The sequence below is a fragment of the Pomacea canaliculata genome, linkage group LG3 (assembly GCF_003073045.1).
Source record: "Pomacea canaliculata isolate SZHN2017 linkage group LG3, ASM307304v1, whole genome shotgun sequence".
In the NCBI taxonomy this organism is placed as follows: Eukaryota; Metazoa; Mollusca; class Gastropoda; order Architaenioglossa; family Ampullariidae; genus Pomacea; species Pomacea canaliculata.
In genome coordinates, this window is record NC_037592.1 from 26,623,625 (window position 1) to 26,643,997 (window position 20,373).

Consider the following 20,373-nt stretch of genomic DNA (forward strand, 5'->3'; position numbering starts at 1 on the left):
CTCTCTTTAATTCCCGCAGTTTTCTTGCCAAAGTGTTTATCATGCAGTCACAGACTAATTAACTGCATTTTTTATTAATGAAAAATGTATCTTTTCCACAGAAAATGAAAACGAGAACATACAGAAACATACTAATATAAAACAGTGCATTTTATTTTTATTTATTCATAGAGCCAGTTCATCAGTTACCACAGAAAATGAAAACGAGAACATACTGAAACATACTAATATAAAACAGTGCATTTTATTTTTATTTTTCATAGAGCCAGTTCATCAGTTAAATATCTTTCACACATTAAACACCGAATCACATCTTCATTTTCACAGATTTAGGTTAGAAATTAAGCATTCTCTTCAGTTACCCCTTTAAATACAGTTAAGAATATTCTACAAAAATAATTGTTACAATACTTACAGAAAATAATATGTGAAGTGGTCATAAAATATGCCAAAATGTTTGTTACTTCAACAAAGCCTTGCTGAATTCTGTGTTCACCATGCAACAGCTAGTTTTTCCAAATCCAATTATGTCTTCCAATTCGCAATCATATAAGCTTGCTTCTGCACTAAACTTTCTTCTCAAACAAGACAGAATTATAAAGCAGCTGGATTCCATGCTCTGCTGCTCATAGTGCAGTTCTGCAAGTTCAACTTTCCCATGAAACTTTTCTGTTACTTAAATTTGTGCATTGTAAAAAGTATATTAATATACTTTCTCACACTTGAAGTCCTGCTTTCAAAGCCATGCTATTTGCCTGAACTGTAGATGGGACATTGCAAGGATTTTGATGCAGTTACAAAGAGAACTATAGAACAAATCTTTCTTGAGAACAAGTCAAATGACCAGTAAAAACACTTATGAAGAAAGGGATGCCATGGCATGTGTTTAGTTAGATTCACCCGTATTCTTAATTTTGCTGCACATGATCCACGTCCAAGTTTACCGTAGTCTTGCATGAGGATACTTAGCTTGCTTGGTGCTGTCTCATTTCAATTTACTGGGTGGTCTCTGAAGAAGAACATGGGAACCATGCCTATTGTAAATGACTAGACAAATCATTAACTGAGTCATTCACCAGACACCACCAAGCTGATACAGCCAACAAGGTACTTAGTTGAAAAGAATGGAATCTGGGTCCTGATTGTGCAGCTGAGCTATGTGACGGAGGACATCCTTCTTCGTGATGATTCCCAGCAAGCGTCTAAAAATGACAGAAAATTCAATCTACATAAAATAGAAAAGAAGAGCAATATTCATATAAAAGCACACCACAATTTAGGCCTTTTTACTTTTCATTGTATTTTGTTATAAGACGGAAAGCCATAAAAAGTTCCCATGAATTATTATAATTAGAAATAAACAGAAATGAAAGACAATTTGAAATTACAACTTCTTTAGAAGATTTTGATAACAGTATTGTCAAAAGCCAGTAAATCAATGTAGAATCACATAAAAAAATTAAATCTTTGCATAAACATGGGTATATGGATCTGTTAATTAATTTATCTGATTTATAGAATTTTACATCTTGGAATACACTGAATTAATTTTAAACATTTGTAAACAAAATTAAAATGTTTAAAAAAAAATTTGTTTAGCGTGCTTTTACAATGTCGGTAAAATGGCTTTTTCATTCTGAACATTTATTATGCAGGTTTAAACGTTCCGAATGCATTAAAAAAAAAAAAAAAAAAAAAAGGGCAATGACACAAAAAGATTTTAACTATATGTAGCATGTGATGAAAGCAACAAAATCTGACATACCCATTGTGGGTTACCAAAGTCTGCCTTAGTCCCAGTTTGCGAAACATCTCAACCACTGTCTCCATAGGTGTTTCATCAGTGATAGTGATAGGTGCCTGGCAGCACATGGACAATGACATTGCTTTAGCTGTTTGATCAAGAAGTACTCACACAGTGTACCAATGATTTTTTCTTTCTGATTGTGCTTTGAAATTTGCCTTAGCCATTAAGAAGAAGTAGAAGGAAGAGTTAAAAACAGGAATAAAGATAATTCATTTTAATTCAGACAGCACACTTACCAAATCAAGAATTTTACGTAGTTTCAGAGGCACAGGCTCATTGAGATTTGGTGCTGGTACATGAAGTGTGAAATAAACAATGGAGCTGCCTACGATGCCCTCTAAGGTTTTCCGTGCATTGGCTTCAGAATAAAGCACAAAATAATTTACTTCAAAAGATGTATGATAATATATATCTTATAAGTGTACACAGAGGTTAATAGAAATATGTCCATGAAGTGTTGGATATACTATTAAATCTGGTTTAATTTGTGTTCCCTTACCAATTTATTATTATAAATTTGCAGAGTTTGAATTCAAATGATTTTATAAACTAGATGTTCCCAAACTACATTTAAAAATAATCGATTGTCACTAATTTATTGCTTCATGACTGTTATGCACACCTTTGAACTTGATATCAAAGAGAGAACTCACCAATAGCCAATAAAACATCCCGACGAAGTACAAATCCAACCAGGTACTGAGACTCACGAGACACCACCACAGGGAAACCATTGTGACTTGTGTTATTCAGAAGAAATTCTAAAAGTGATCAGATAATTGTCAATAACTGAAATGGCATGCCACAAAAAAATTATAAAAAAATTATTTTTCATAAAAAATAATGTAGTTAGGTGATTGTGCAGGTGCATTGCTTGTGGGTAAGTATAAAATTATAATTATCTCTATTAAAATTCAACATTAACATATTAAACTGGCATAGTGCTGCAAAAGTATTGTGCATTTTACATCAGGGTTATTTTCAAGGACAGTGTTAAAGATTCCTTAAGAATAATAAGTTGACCACTAATAATTTTGTAAATCTGATATATGTCGCCCAACCCAAATGAATTTCTTATTTTGTTGAATGACTGGGTTTGGTTGGATGTTAAAGACCAATACACATTTCATAAGGTACAAGCATTGAAACATAGGTATGCAAAAAAAGAGATGTGAGTGACACAACATCACCTGGATACAATTAAATTAAAAAGGCTATGCTGTCATTGTCAAAGATTGGAAGTATAAGATATATATTGATGTTTCCACATTGCAATATCACAGTTTTTATCTCTTTCCACCCACAGGTAAAAAGCAATTTTGCTAAATGCTTCTTTTTGTAAATTGTTTTTTTAAATGTTTGAAAGCTTGAATCTCATAAACAAAAGTTGGGGTTTTTATGTTTATTTTTTGAATTGGCATATAATAATGAATAAAATCCTGTCAATAAAAAATTACACATTAAAACACCTACAAACATCAACATGAAAACGTACCAACTTCATCAACAGTCATTGAGTCTTGAGTGATGACACTTAGAGGTGCGTCATTACGCCTAAAAAAAAAAAAAAAAATTACAAACTGGCTGTCTTTATGTATGTTGTTTTCAACACAGATACATGAAGAACTGCATATGCTTTTGTTTTAAAACATTGGCTGATAACATAAATATTAAATGCAACCAGCAACAAAGTTATCTGTTATCCCTATCATTTATACTGAACTCAGATTAATCTACTTGAAACACTAACCCTAGTTAAACTAAACTCAATGCTCTGACAGGCAAGTAAAAATGCATTGTTGTCACTGGCTTCTACTAAACTGTAACAAATTAAGTGCACAGTTTATTTGCTATTAATTTTTTTTTATCACTTTGTTTTCTGAAATGCACATAACAAATTTATATGACTCAAGACAAAGCAGAAATGATGGCATTCATGTACACCATGATAAGCTAGAGGCAATGTGTGAGCTTTGAATCACATGTTGATTAATTAGCTTTTCCATTCCACTTATGACTTCACTAAGCATGCAGGTTTCTGAGTAGAATAGTTTAGAGGCTGAAAGCTATTTGGCAGTCAGGTACAGGACAATCTGAACTGAAGCCTTTTTGATGAGGAAGTCTATGACAGGAAACTTTAGGGTTGGTATGCATAAGAAGACAAATTGGTTACTTTCTACTTTCTTCTGCATGTATAAACATTTGGACCCAGTTGTGATGAAAGATTAAAAATGCTAAAGAAATTTATTATTTGGGCTTCACTTATATTTAGTAGGATAATTCAGTCCACCAAATAATACAGAACTTAAAGTAAGTGCACAATACATTCATAGATGTCTATGTCTGTGTATTGTGTGCAGACAGATTTCAAACAGAAAACAGGCAAAAACAGAAATGTCAATTAGATTTTAGTTGGATTTTTTTAAAAGCCAAACTCATTTCTAAAAAAATTGAAACAGTATGAATGTTAGTGATCATGTTGTATTTAGTAGGGTTATTCTAAATTGCCCACTTCATTATGTTACTTTTACCTCCAGTCCATTCTGACCAAAAAGAAAATAAACAAGCCTTGAAGCTTTGTATATGAAACTGCAGTTTTAAATGCAGCCACATCATGTGTGTAAGAAAAATGGTACAAATACATAAAAAATATCTAAATTTAAAGAAAATCTTAAAGGGGAGTCAATATGCTCCTAATTTTATACATGATCGATGCATAAAAACCAGCATCGTTATCAGTTAAATCTACCCTGAGCTTATGGTAACCAATATCATCATTTACACTTTATTCACTAATCCATCACAATATCTTATTTTTTTTTAACAGTCTAAAAGATCTTTGAAATACCTTGGTCGCATGACATCTGTTGCAAGGGTTGTGTGAGTGAACTCCTCTTTACTGTCCAGAAATGGATATCCATTAAGAGCTATATGTGCATCATAACTTTAAAATAGTCAAGGGAAATTTGGTTGGCTTTGACATAGACTTTATGTGGAACCATATACAAAACATGCATCCTAGATAGTTTGTCACTGCATACAATTTCACTTTTGATAATATATCTATTAATCTATTCATCAATACATTTCATGATCTGTTTTGCAAGAAGCATTCATGATAAACATTATTTGACACATTTAAAGCAATGAAATGCACTTAAATTGTGCAAATCAAGGATACATTCCTTCTTTTCCAAGGGCATCACCAACCCATTTACTAGTCATGGCAGCAGCCATAAGAGGTAGAATGTATTCTAGGCCACCAGTTAGCTCAAACATTATGACCACAAGAGCCACTGAAATTTGTGGCCAAACAAATGCGATTTTGCACAGTTCCTGATTATACATCCATAATTCATATAATATCACAAATGTATAATGCATGCACACATATGAAACTGCGCACGCACACACACATTTTATGCAATAGCCTTCTTGGCCATTTGTCTACAAACACCTATGCAAATATGAGAACTATAGTAAGGTCAACAAAATATACAACAAGGTTTATAGTTAAAGAATTAAAATATACAGCAGAAACCCGGTCTCCAGTATTTAGAGGATCGACATGCCTCAACATATCAACAAAGAGGTTAAAGTGTTGTGCGCTTATTAAACATTGTTTTCTAACCTCTCACAATTCTTTCACTTTATGTCAAACTATGACACTTGCACTGACCTGTCATTCGTGTAACTCCACCAAGGACTGCTGCAGCCCCTACAACAGCATAGAGTCCAGGAGTAACTTTGCACACATCTTGCTGACACATGTTGGTAAAGAAAGGGTTTGATCGATTTGCTCTGAAATATTTCATGCAGTGATAATTTCTCTATTCTTTTTCCTCACCTTATATTTCTACATCAGAATTATCATGGAAAATTGCTAATGAAAGGTTATGTTTTGTATGTTTCAGATTTGAAAAAGTGTTATGTCATGTGGCAACCTTGAATTTTTTAGTGATTGTCGAATTTTTAAAACACTTTTCTTTTAGTGCTTTTTAAAGTACTTTGTGAAAATCTTATTGCTGTTTGAAGTCACAACATTTTAGGGCCCATCAGGAAGCATCTAGTATTTTGCTTTAGTCAGCATCTCCTGAACTGTATCCCATAGTAACAATTTTGACTTGTTTCATGGTGATATCTTTTTTGAAGGTGCAAAACAAGATTTCACTCACATGACTAGTTGCTCCATGCCAATTCCAACTATGCGTCCAGCTAGAGCTCCTATTGCTAAGCTGGGAACAAAAAGACCAGCAGGAATCTGCAACAGGAGACACAAGAGTACTGCATCAAATGTAGTGGCATTATGTGGCAATTAATACTTTCACTGATCTTAAAAAACAAGCCTCAAATTTTATAAGAGGGTTGCTTTTTTTGTCTGCTTTTTATTGTTCTCCCTTCAGTCTGTGTACAGAGGGCAGTTAGTTCCAAGAAAAAATTTCCTATCGTTTAGATATATCTTGGCAAAATTGTTCCATCTATCCTATGTGCATTCTTCGTATGGATTTGCACACACATTACATACACTAGCTATGGGCTGTCAAGGTCACTTACAAAGAAAGTTTTACAAAACAACCAGAACCTAATTATAATTACACATAATGCTGGTTTACTTTATTTACTTGCATGCATCTGTTCAGAATTTGTAAAGAAAACCTTGCAAAAGACATTTTATTCTGTCATCTTGGATGAAATGCATTATAAACTGACCCTTATTCCAATGGTGAAGATCATCATGATAATTTTGAAAATAAGGGCAAGAAAAAGTTTCCACAAAGCCGCATGAACTCCAGGATGAGCTACTGCACTGCTCCAAAAGGCAAACTGTGAGGTGACGTTGCGTTCATAGTCACTGAACATTGTATAAGCACTAAATTAAGTAAAATGATATACGACAATTTTGTAAATCTAAATTTGTAACACTAAAAGCTAATCAATTTTCAGCATGAAAACATTATATGAACTATCATAATTCCTGTATGAACTATCCTTGATTAAATAGAATGTGTTTATAAGTGTAATAGATTCATGAGACATTTACTCTCTATATATATCAAATTAAAATCCTATGTTAAAACAAAATTTCTTTGCTATAAGCTTGGTTTATCTCTGCCCATAAAATATCCATGATAGAGTGATGAGGCAGATTTTACCTATTCTGCCAATGCAACATGTGACACATAAACAACTGCATAACTATAAATGAAAGAAATCTTACTAGGCAATATACAAGTTTTATTATATCATTGTCTGCATTTAAAAAATCCATATAATTAAAATAAAGAACAAGTACTCTCAAGTAATGTCTTCCATATAGCAAACAATGCATGTAAATTTACACATACAATCCATCATGAAAAAAAGTGAGCGTATGTGTGGTTTTATATCACATCTGCTTTACTTCTCTCTTTCTGTCTCACGCGCGCGCAGACACACACAAGAGTAATAAGAAATGAGAAATTTACTAACCACAGTTCAATTTCATTTTCTGGGCCGCATCGACTTACAAGAAGTGGAATAAGTTCAGAAGAATTCATGCTGTTAAAAAAAACCCAAAAAACAAACAAACAAAAAATGTTCAAATTTTCAGTATAAATACCAAAGGAACTTCAAGGGTTCACAACAATCCTATATAATGCATGTACATTAAACAGCATGACATATATATGTACTTTTAAAGTAGTATAGAAAAGAATTTTTAAGTCTGCTAAGACAAAGCTAAATTTAGAAGACATGCAATATTACACAACATCCAAAATTCAAAGTGGGCGATCTGAGGTGGCGAAATTCTTCTGACTTTTCCTCATGCTCATGCTTATGATCGTTTTCAAGATCTTGTAGCTCATTAATGAACTAGAAAAGATATATAACTTACTTTCACTAATGATTTTAAACTTCCATTGTCCAGACTCATACTAAAGACCCTCCCCCCCTTAAAAAAAAGAAGTTGGTTGTAATAACAAAATAAAATCTGAAAGTCACTGTCAGCAAGTCTTTCTTACCGTGTGTAGGGGTTGAGGTAGCCCAGCAGAGCAGTGATGAAGGTGACAATGAGCACCTAAATCAGAAGGCAGTCAGGCTTAACCAAAAACACTTGTACAATAAGCATACGTATACAGTACCACACTCGCATACACATACACACTTTCACACTAAAAGAGATTTTGAGACAGTCACATAAACAAAAAAGAATACCTCTGCAATGGGGTAGCTGCCCAGAGATGAATTTTTTCGGAATCTGCACCACATGATGTTAAATTTGATGAATATCTTCCCAATAATGCCCTACACAACAAATAATGAGTAGCTGAAGGGTTAATATTGGTTTTCATACAAGAAGCCATACAAATTATACATCATTTTAATGTCATCATAAATTTATTGTAAATTACAAAATAAAGAACTAGAGGAAAATAACAGATGAGACAAGTTTATGATAGGTGAGAATAAATTGAGGAGAAAGCAAGGGAGGTTGGGGAAGGCAAGAAATTGTGTTTCCTTAATTACGTATGTAGGTACCTCATGGTGCATATTTTCAATAGAAAATGGTGAGATAAAACACAAAGAATAATTATGTGCAACACAGGTTCAAATACAAGTACGTCTTTTACTAGTAATTAACAACCATTATAGGACTCCCAGCAAATTATGAGACAGGAAGGAACATAACAAACCTAGACTTATCAAGTGATATACAGAAAGAGAAATCTTATTGTTAATGAATAGTAAGCGATAGCAGAGTGAGATGAAAAAGAGGAACCTTCTCTACTACCAGGCAAAATATGCTTTATATTTAGAAAGTTGCATCAACCTCAACAAACTGCTTTCAGTACTTAAATTTCACATGTGAAATGTTAAGCATTGTGGTGCTCAATTTTATTCTGCAAAATTAAAGCCTGAAAAAGATGACAAAATGGAAGAATGAAAGTTGAAATACATGTGATAACTATCCTGGACAGATAATCACAAAATGGCTGATGCAATACATGGATCTATAAAAACTGATGCACCATAAGCAGCATTAAAGTCAGTCAATAAACAATAGAAGAAAACAAACTGTTCAAAATGTGAAAGATACTCAAAATAATGCTATTTTGACTTACCCCAAGTGCACCCAGAAACACAAAGGGAACAAGTTCCTGCATTGCCCACTGCTGATCATAGTCAATATGCAAGAGTGCAAGGTGTTCACTGCCGAAAAGGATTGATGGAGTGCACAACAAACACAGCAATAAGTGCACAGAAGAATGACCGCCACAATGTCTTTAGAGGAAAATAATAGCTGACCTGTCAACATAAAGAAGCATACACTATGATATATACTTCAAAATAATGTTTAAGACTGGTTTAAAAACAATTAAATGACAGATAAGTAAACTATTAGTGACAGATTAAGCATGTCTCATGGCTGTACAGGTGTATATGACATCAACATTTTCATACAAAATTGCTTAGTTTAAATGCTGTCAACATCAACATTTACATCATAGATAATGTGAGACACCCAAGCTTACCTCTTCAAGACTGAAAAGCACACCACCTATAGGTGCACCAAAAGCCACCCCTACTCCAGCTGCTGCAGCTGCTGAGAGAATCTAAAAAGACCATCCAACACATTTTGAGTAAAGGATGCCATTGTTAGCTAATTGGAATTTTACATCTTGTCAGCAACTAGGGCTATCTCCCGGTGAAAACAGTATACAGTTCATCAGCTTAATTTTTTAAACTGCAAAGATTATAAGCCTCACGTACACACACACATATATATATAATAAACATGTGAACAATATTAGCATGTGTGTATATAGTATATTTTTATATTATATATTTTTCCCCCATGCTAAATTTCATCTGTTTATTGGAGGTAAAGGTCAATCGTAGCTTTGTTTGTGTATGTTTATGGTCTGTATATATAGATAAGAATGTATATGTGTGCTTGGGTGACTTCTAAGCACTCCCCTCCCATCAACTTTAACTGCAACACTTACTTCTCTCTTTTTAGCCTCATTTCGACTGTACTTGGGAAACAGGTAAGAGAAGATGTTACCACAGCAGCAAGCCATATGAACTGATGGTCCCTCTTTGCCCAGAGTGAGCCCAGCAGCATCAGACATCATCATACCCACAGATTTGATCAGTAGTGTCCACTTGCCCAAGTATCCACGGATAATAAAACCACTCAAGATGGTTTTGATCTTAAAATACAGATAGTGGGTATCACACTATAATAATTGCAACAAACAAACCATGGTTAACTTCTAAAAATGTTATGCATTGTTTAGGCATGTAAAATCTGTAGTAGTTAAAATTTGAGAAAATGCTTTTCCCCATTTACAGATCCAAAGCATATCACTTTACTAAATTCTTAGCAAAAGAATGGGAAAGAAGGGAAAAATTAGTCAGAACAACATACCGAATTAGGATAATAGTCTAAAATAAGTTCTGAATAAAGTAAAAAGGATCTCAGCATAACAGAAAGTAATGAAAGATGGCATCATATGACAGTTTATAGAAGTAGTCATTATGGTAAAATATAAAGTTAAATGAAAGATAAATCTGATGTTCAACAGAGTCAAAAAATGACTTCTTCAACACGTTGTTATTGAATGAATGGCAGAAACTACACTAACACCAATACCTTATGTGTTTGTGGATGCATGCATCATCCCGCAATACGAAACCCTTCAGGAAAACCATGAACAATGCACGCTGACCCCCAGGTAAAGTACATAAAAGAATTAACAACCGCATTCAAATAACTCTGCCGGGTGAATACGGCAAAAGAGAATAACCAAAACCACCCTCTTGTCACTTAAACTAAATCTCTAAACTGCCTAATACGCGGCATGCACTTTGAAGATCTCAGTGACAATTGGCTCTTTGAAATAAAAATAGACACCCACACGACCATACAAAGGAAAGGAGATTCGAAAAGTAAATTTATTTACAAGTATTTTCTTCACAGGAATAGATCCCTCTACCCAACCACCTGCCACCTACTGCACAATGTCCTGGTCTTGTTTATGCCAAATTTTACAAACACAACAGTCAAAACGACCAAAGCAGACTTGGAAAAGAACAGTAGAGAGCGAGGCAAAGAACATCGGAACCACATGGACCCAACTGATGGGGTGCTGCCCTAAACCGGGTCCGCTGGTGAGGTGGTGTTGCGACCCTATATGCTCTTCAAGGAGTAAGAATTGTTACTTAAGGACTAAACTAACAGTCAAAACGAAACGAACATATGTTGTGAAAATACAGTGTGGTATTGATTATTGCTGGAACAAATGCCTGCTTTAGATTGAGAGAGTATTGTGAAGAAGCATGCATGCAGTGTGCAGTGACGAAGTCTCTTACCTCTGGAATGCCAGAACCACTTGCATACGGTGCAAAGACTCGAACAAACAGTCCAGCGAGAAACGCAAACGCCAGTGCCCAGGAAACGTAGAAGACATAGCCAGCAACATATGTCAGTGTTCCTGATGGTGTGCTCAGCAGTTCAGGCCAACTGTACCACTAGTAGTAGAACAGCAAGTATCCGGTTAAAAAAGATGTCTTATCTGTTGATAAATACTACCAAACTATGCAAATAAGTCATGTATATACATCCCGATTGTCTCTCTCTTTCTTTCACACACACACACGTGAGTTTCGGCCAAAGCCCGGAGTCGGCAAAAGTGGGAAATGGCTGTAAATTGACTGGCCAATGTCCGATCTTTTCTCGATTTTGGGATTTGGCCTTCCAGTTTGCAGAAAGTAGAAAAAAAAGTCATTAGCAGATTTTGATGGGTCTGTATAACTTTATACTTTATATTGACTGTTAATTATAATAAACTTGGCCACACACACACACACATAATTATTTCAATTACACACATACACCCGCGCGCGCAAACGCACGGAGAGAGCAAAGTAGAGAGAGAGGAAAGAAACTGCGTAAAGACGCACTCCAGCGAAATATAATGAGTTCCATAATACCGGTAAGTATTCTATTTATCTGACGCATTTGCTCTTGTTGCAAGCTGTGACAGCTGTTAGGAATTACTTTTTTAGTATCTGGAGACGCTCTGAGATGACAGCACGGACTGGTACGCAAGTGATATCTCTTACTCAAAAGCAAACACTGGGCCATATACCACACCTGATCACAATCTCCCTCTTCATCAAAAGTGGTCGAGTCTCCCGACCAGCAGCACTGCTCTTTGTTGAACCAGAATGCCTCCACACAAACCCCCTCCTTCAGGTCCGACATCCACCGTGCTCCGATATCAATCATACCAGCACAGGAACCTGGCGGCGTTGCCAACACATATTAAATTAATTTTTTTTTTAATAAGCTTCTTCAGTTGTCCTCTAAGATCAGGAGTTTTGCAGGACAGTTACACTCGAAGAAGTCTATTTTAAAAATTAGCAGGTACCAAGGAACCATCAAGTGTTTTACATCTACTCCCCGTCCCATTTTTTTTTTGGGCACACTTCCCTGGCGTGTGTGTGGAAGGAGGGTGGGAGTAACTGTGATATCTACACCGTTATCACATCTCAAGCACTTACCTACCCACCATCAACCCTAACACCCCTATTCTCCACACAATAAACGTAGGAGCACCCCCTTACCGGCAGCCAGGCCGACAAGGAGGACACAGAGCCATCCAGACCAAGCGTCGTGAGCGCTCTTCAGCTTCTCGAACCAGCCTTCCTGCCTCTTCTTGACGATGTGGCGATGTCGCATGCGGTCACGAGCGATTTCGCGCAACCAGTCGATTGTGTGGAAGTCGTCGTACTTGCCGATACCCGGCGGCAGCTCTTCCAGAGTATCTGGAAGGTGGATAGTACCTTGACAATACAAGTGGAGCATTTTATTAATGTTTTCATTCAACGTTTGCCACTTAACCTATAAGCAGTGTCGATGGCTTTGATCAAAGATAAGTAGAAATTGGACAAGACTGAAACTTAAATACTCATATGTGTGTTACACACACACACACACACGTGAACACATATTTATATATAAAATAGATAAGATTTCTCAATCACGCACCCATACAAACGTGCTCACGTGTAGAAAGCAGAGACCCTTGACATTTGACCACTTCATTTAGCTGACATCAAGAGGTAAGTTTTGAGTATACAGAAACAACACTAAGTCGTTAACGAAAACAAATAAATAATAATGTGTATGGCTAACATCATATATCAGGTGGGGACATCTGGTCATCAAGAGTGCTTCCCTCAAGTCCTTTTTTGCCCAGTGCGATAGCCCTCTCTAACAAGACTGGCAAATGAACCTCAGTTTTCTTATCCGTAACCAGTAATACTAACTTTCATGCCTCTGACAATCGTTGATGAGCGGTTGAGTGTGACTTAATTTTTGTTTACTTTAATACTTATGGAAGCTCGCAGCAAGGAAACCATTTAATCCCTATCATCACAAAAATAGCACTTTTATCAAACTCAATAAATAAAGAAAAAATGCATGATAAGAAGTGTTTCGTAGAAAGTCATTGGTCTTGCGCCCTCTGTACGAGAGTTGGTGTCGAATGTCTGTATTTTCCTCTCTGTCTCGGCAAGCAGGTTCCACGTTTCGCAATAATACAGTAGGATTGAAACTTATGAGGTACTTGTACAGTTAGTAGATGGAAGCAAACCTGATAGTACCACACTGCCACATCCTGTCTAGGGTGTTCATTGCTATTTTCTTACCAGTGCGTATGCACAGACATGGAACAGAATATTATAGGTTTTGGAGGAGACTATCATCTACCATAGTAACAAGTCTAAGCCAATATTTAGAGGTTTAGAGGAGTGTCATTTTTTCTAATGTCTAGTAAAGCTAAGAGCATAGCCCTAATTTGAGTGAACCCCTTCTTAGAATACACGCCTACAACCGTCACCACACACGGAAAGAGGTCAAAATCATGAGCATGACGTGGCTGAGGCCTTTACATCGTAAACATATTTATGTACAACCCGGAGGTCTGTGTTGTTCTGTTATGTTCATCCTTCTCTTCTATCCTTTTCTATAGATATAGAACTACTGCTCTCTTAGTCTGATACACAACACGGACTATTTCTCACCGCTGAGGACGAGCCACTCAAGCGTGACATCCATATTTAAAGCGAAAGAATTTCCGCAAGAATTATATAATTTGTGCTGTTTCCAACAGGCAGGTCTACTGAAACTGTTATTTCCCACCGTCTACTTTGAGTTTATACTGTCACTTGCCGGCTCGACAAAAAACTTTTCACAAATTATAACCCGACCCTGGAACCCGTTCTAAGGCGAGTCACGTGGTGCTGAGACAACGAGCAGTGAAATTATCACAGGAGTCACACATTTTTCTGCGAAAAATATTTGCAGGACGAAATTAGCTGGCAGATGGGGGAAAAAAATGGCACACTCTGTCTGGAAAATAAAAGAATAAAAAGGAATGACAAGAAAGCATTTGAGCCATGGTCACTCGCCTCTGTTACTATACAAAACATAATACCAATGGAGTGAATAAGCAAAAGCATGTTTTTTCCATGTACATCCCTCCCCCTTTCGAGAAAGGACGCAAAAGCAGCAAAAGGAGATGAGTCGTCTCGTCAGTAAACACGGATCTAGTTATACATACGGTGACACGGATATTAGCACATCAAATTTGTGTATAGCCAATAAAGTTGAGAAAAGCAGGAAAGACATACGACGAAAGACATAACCGTAAACCTCCCTCCCTGCTTTACGGGCTTCTTACCTGAAACTATTGTTAGTGATGATGACGGCTGAGTGAAGTGTGTAAGGGCGGGGTGAGGGTAGGGGTGACATAAGCCGTGACAAAGCAAAAAATTTGTTTCCCCTTCGTGGTTTTATGGACAGTCTGCAGCTTAAAATATCTTTAAGCACGAAGCTGTCACCATGGCAACGTGAGGTAGCGATTACACAACAACTCCGCTACATCAGGTACGCAGTGAACCTTCACGACCCCATTCACACAACCCTTTGGAAATGTGAGCGAGAACGTGTCTACATCTTAAATATTTATGAAATGGGGGCGTGTAAGGTTTGAAATGACAAGCTGGAGCGTTTCCCGATGTACATGTCACTGTAGTTTGCTCGTGTGTTCATTTTTCCCCCCGCGTTTAACCTCCACGAAGCATATCGCTGAAGATGCAGAGACATAGGTACGAGGCAGGCCAGGTGCAAGTGGTTTGAAACCGATGACGGTTATTTAGGGTGAGCTGTCATTAAAAGCTTCGGTCATGCGAGAAAAAAGGCCTAGAATACTCCGCTTTAATGGGTCGTTTTCACTCACGTGATACACACGTTAGCAACGAGGCACTGTCCGCCATCTTCCTTCCCTAACGCTTCGCGTTTCTTCAGCGGCTCTATATCGGCTTGTGTCACGACACCGCTAGCGTCTCTCGAGCACACCAGCGGAGTCGGACAATTGCGTGCTCTTTCACTCAAAATAAACAAAAACGATTTTGCCTATACGCGTCTGCCTATGTTTATTGATAAAAAAAAAATAAATAAATAAAAAACCCTATGAAAACACAGTCACTATAACAATGGCTCTTCCTTTCGTCAAAACACATTTACCAAGTCCACCGAACTCCTTGCACACTATTAAAACTCACTGTCTTGGCAATGTCTCCTCTAACACAATCAACACAAATTCCTGTATCTATTACTATTCAAACTCACTGTCTTGGCAATGGTTCTTCTAAACACAATCACAAAAATCCACGGAATCTTCTACACATTATGAGCACGCTGTCTTGGCAATGGCTCTTCTAGCACAATCACAAAATCCACGGAATCTACTATTAAAACTCACTGTCTTGGCAATCACACTTCGACTAACACAACCTCCAAACTAAAATGTACTCGATCTCTTACACACTAGTGAGACACACTGTCTAGCAAATGGCTCTCTACTCTTAAACAAGCGTCCACCTCTCTCGGAATCCTTTTCTCTTCTCCCTATTAAAACACACTGTCCGGCAGTGGCTTCTCCCTTCAATAAGAAAACACAATCCTCCTCCCCTTCATTAAGTGTCCAGTTTCACCTCCTCTCACTCATTGCTTGCTACCCCAATCTCTCCCTCTCCAGTCACACCTTTTCTTTCTTTCTTCTTTAACATCAAACAAGAACTTTTGCACATTCAAATGCATATTTATTAATTCTTTTCAGAAAATTTTTGTGTTCTATAACATAAAAAAATCATTACAGGGTAAGAAGGAACATATCAAAATCCCAATCTAAATAACATCACTGATATGGATTACTAAGAACTATTGGTTAGGTAATCTAAAATCCACAAAGAAGCTCTGGCATCAATATTGCTCTGAATTAGCTTCTGAGGAAGCAAACGGCATTTGCATTCAAATGACAATAACATTTGATTCAATTATACATGTTTGAGTAGCCTGTTAATAAGCAAAAAATATTAACAATATTCTGTCAACAGCAAATATTTTGATCAACATCATACAAAGCATGACATCTCCAGCAAAGAACAAATTCTATATTGTTCACAGTTTCACATCAACTTACCAAGTAACTTATCTGATCAGTTGATATCATCATGCTATTATAAATAAAGTGCGAAAGAACACGAAGTACAGTAAGGTAATTGTGCATTTTATATCTGAGAATAACTTCTCTGGTAATGTAAACATATACAGATTGCAAGCATGCATTCTGAAAATAAATGCTGATTTCAAACTAAAAAATTGCACTATAGCTACTCAATAGGCACTGTGGATTTATGTAAATTTACAATGCAGCAACAAAGCCGAACTATTTTGTCTATGACTGGATTATCATCACCAGGCTTTGTTGCCATCAGGTCAATAGGCACTTTAGACTGCAAAATTCCAAACTTTCTGCGAACAAAGCCTATAACTCTCTCAACATGAATTCGTACAGAGGCTATTTTTCTCGAATTTTCAACTTGTAGTGGGTGAAGTTGCTTTTTCCCATGGGTAAAATCTGGAATTATTAATTTAGCTTGATAAAAAAGAACTTCATCTTCAATGTTGAAACCTCTGTCGGCCATAATTATATCTCCTGGTAACAAGTTGGACAACAAAGAAGTATTTTCAATGATGTGTTTTGTCTGAAGCCCTGCCACCAAATGCATCTGAAATGTAGCTGATTGAACCTTGTGGCGTGATCCCAATCAGATATTTGGCAGAATGATATTTTTTATAGTTGGAATAAACTTGGATCTGATTTGGTTTGGCCCGATGGTTTCTGTGCTTCAAGTTCAAAACAGTCAACAATAACAGCAACTTTATCTTTAAAGTTTTCTCTAAAGCACATAGCATAGACAGTTTCAGAGCTTCTCTTGAAGGCCAGTGCAACAAAAAAGACAACCGTGCTACAAGTACATCAAGAGTTCTATGAAAACTCCTTTGCACAGTTGACACGGATACTTTCAGCTGATACCCTATATCCTGGAATTGGTAGTCCAGTCTGATCTTAATTAAACACAGCAAAAACTCTTGCTCTTGGACAGTGACTGTGTTTGATTAGACATGTATGGCTCTACCGTTCTGAAAATAAGGTCCATTACTGCCAATGAAGGAAGTCCTGTGTAGAATGGAACTTTAGCTTCATCTTCAACATACACCTGTCTTCATAAATAGAACAATGTTGTCTGTTTTTAACTGAATCAAGAAGTCTGTCTCAGAGTCCTGCATGATAGCATCTATATTTAGTCCAGTCAAATCTGTTTGAGTGTTCTGATCATTTGAACATGAATCTTCTATGCCACCATGTAAACTTTCTTTGCAAGCACTTGAGCAACCAAAATCTGTTTGAGTGTTCTTATCATTTTGAACAGGAATCTTCTATGTCACCATGTAAACTTTCTTCGCAAGCACTTGAGCAACCAAAATCACTTTCACATAATTTTCTTCCTGGGCTTGTGTCACTGCTGATTGATTTTCCATTCTTGCTTGCAGTATGTAGAGTAGGGACGGATGCATTACTTCTTTGCGAGACACAAGCCTCAAATACCTGTTTTTCGAAGTCTCAGCTTCTGAGCAAGTACTTGATCGCTCATGTCCCAAGTGTAGAGTGGGAAGCCAGGAAGGGCTGTTCCGGAAATTCACATATGCTGGCTTTCCTAGACACAAGAATAAAACAACCCATGAATTACATCTTTGTGATATTAACTACAAAAAAAATATAATAATCAGCACTGAAACAAAATAAACCAAATACACGTCTAAAAAGAAAAATAATGGAGTAGAAATAACATTTTTTATCCTCTCTCTCTATAGCTATAGTTTATTAGTCGTGGTCATGCATAATTCAAGTCTTGTTTGATGTTCACTCAAATCACGTGAACTGTCACCAACCTACAATGAAGAAAATATTTATCACAATGTGTACAACATGCAGAACAACGTTAAATACTTTAGCAATTTGGAAAGCGTCTGGTTTCTTACCGCCAACAAAGTGTTTCGAACAGATAAGTATTTTGTTCCACTTCTCTTCTGTTGTAAATCCTCTCGGTAAAGCAGACGACGTCGTTCTTCTGTAAGTTTTCTTGTTTCGTCGCCTTGGTTCAAAATAATTTGGGTATCTTATGAAAAGATACATCTAGAGGAACATTTCGTTTACTGCAGGGCTTGTTTCCGCATCCTTTTATGCCGCAGACGACCATGATAACCGATCAGTTGCCAGCAAGCTTCAGTAACCACTGCTTTAAGAGGGGAGGAAAAATGGCCGCTGAAGCAGCTCGCAAAAACTGATGACGTCACGTGAAAACCACCCATTAGCTGCTATTTCTGTTTATTCTCGACATCCCACCTGGAAGAAGCTCACAAAACTCGATGGTGGGAAAGGAACAACGCATAACAAGAAAGTGCGCGGACAGGACCTTCTGTGAACAGGAAGACATTACCGCCAAAAAGTGAAAGATGGGCGGATCCGCATGTTCTCGTGCATACACAGGAGTGTGTGTGTGTTAATCAAGGCATCTCCGGTCCTAATTTCTCACAGGTAAAAAGCTTTTACCTAGAGACACGCGCAGGTCCAGACACACCACAGCCAGTCGTCTGCACGCATCCGGCTAAAGCTAACGGAGCACGGGCTTAACAGGTATATACTACACGTGTTTCGCCAACAACAAACGTTTGGCTGATCCGCCCACCTTCTGCACACGCCACTCTTCCCGAAACGCAAACGCTACGTCATACCACGTGTCCAGTTTCCTTGTACTACAACCTCGTCATAAACGACGGCTCAGTGTTTTAAGAAGCGGATTACTCCGTGGAAGCTGTCTTGAGACAGGTAATTAGAGAGTAATTATTGAGACTACGCAACACTCGTCGAGGCTCAATACTACGTCGTGGCACCCTGCCGGAGACTGGTGGAGGGTGGAGTAATTACAGGTAGACTCAAACGTGACCGTCATCACGCGGCTACGTGTTTCCACGGATGACTGCAGCATTTGTTGAGGTTAGAATGACCTCCTGACCTCGGCTACTTGCGCACATCGAACAACTCAAACCAAAATGTTGGCGGGACGACCTTTGATTGCATTCTAGCCATGCGGTGAATAACTATATGTGTCTTACATTATGTATCTCTCTATAACTCTGAAAGACTATGTGAATTAAAAAGATATTGTTATGAACGCAAATAAGCGAATTAAAACTGCAATAGTGCGTTTTCCACACTACGAACACACCAACACAGCAGACTTTCTTTGTAAGAGAAATGGGCACTGACATTATAACTGTTTATATATATCTATAAACCATTACAACCCTGTAAAAAAATCAGTCTTCGTCATAAGCAAGTTGTAAACACACTTCGACTGAAGTAGTACTGACAATGACTGACAAATATATTACAATGGGACAACAGTCGAAAGCACGGCAAGAGGATATATAAATACTTTTTTGTTTTCAAGCCCTACTCCCTTACCTACAGTTCAAAGGAACAAGATCAACAGAGAATATATACTGGCGTTACCTGAAAGAAATACTGTTGGACAAGTGTGCCAATCTTCTACTCACCATTCCCAGTACTATCCACCCCTGGGTTCACTCCATTAGGTTTCCTGGCATTGCTTGATGCCTGTGCTCCATTAACAGCATGAATGTCCGAGATATCCCTTAGATCGGGGCCTACCTTGAAATAATCACAGTCGATATTTTCCGGCTCCATCGCTCTCTTTCAGACCTTCATATAATATTTTACACAGAGGAGTTATAGTTTTTCTTTTCTTTTTCTGTTTGATGTCAATCAGTCGAACGCCGCTATAGTCACTATGTACACCGCAGACGATCAATACTGTAGCAGACGACAGTTCGACGAGTTGACAGTAAACAGCACACACCGAAGTGAAGACTGTATGTGAACGATGAGGGTCTTGACACTGGTTCCCCTCCTCACCTGGGACCCACCCGCTCGTGTAGGGTGTAAGTGTGTGTCTACCTCATAGCTCCTCCTCTTGATTATGTACTTCAGTCGCAACTGGCGGGGAGCGACTGGTTCTAACCGCCCTCTGCCAACCAGCATGCCGACATTGAGATTGAAAAGTTTCTGTCGGTCTCGAGTGGC

General features: G+C 37.4%; 1 protein-coding gene across 1 annotated transcript; it reads right to left on the reverse strand.

Annotated features, from left to right (window-relative positions):
• Nucleotides 1-224: 224 nt before the first annotated feature.
• LOC112558875 (H(+)/Cl(-) exchange transporter 3-like) lies at nucleotides 225-20,327 on the reverse strand. The gene is given in 22 exon segments (XM_025229607.1): nucleotides 225-1,202; nucleotides 1,766-1,860; nucleotides 2,044-2,165; nucleotides 2,461-2,568; nucleotides 3,303-3,361; nucleotides 4,339-4,350; nucleotides 4,656-4,751; nucleotides 4,989-5,103; nucleotides 5,487-5,608; nucleotides 5,983-6,068; nucleotides 6,518-6,659; nucleotides 7,277-7,345; nucleotides 7,810-7,865; nucleotides 8,003-8,092; nucleotides 8,911-9,006; nucleotides 9,008-9,094; nucleotides 9,322-9,402; nucleotides 9,796-10,002; nucleotides 11,165-11,323; nucleotides 11,949-12,097; nucleotides 12,422-12,640; nucleotides 19,827-20,327. Coding segments are annotated over 22 exon segments (2,412 nt in total). The 5' UTR covers nucleotides 19,978-20,327; the 3' UTR covers nucleotides 225-1,111.
• Nucleotides 20,328-20,373: the final 46 nt, after the last annotated feature.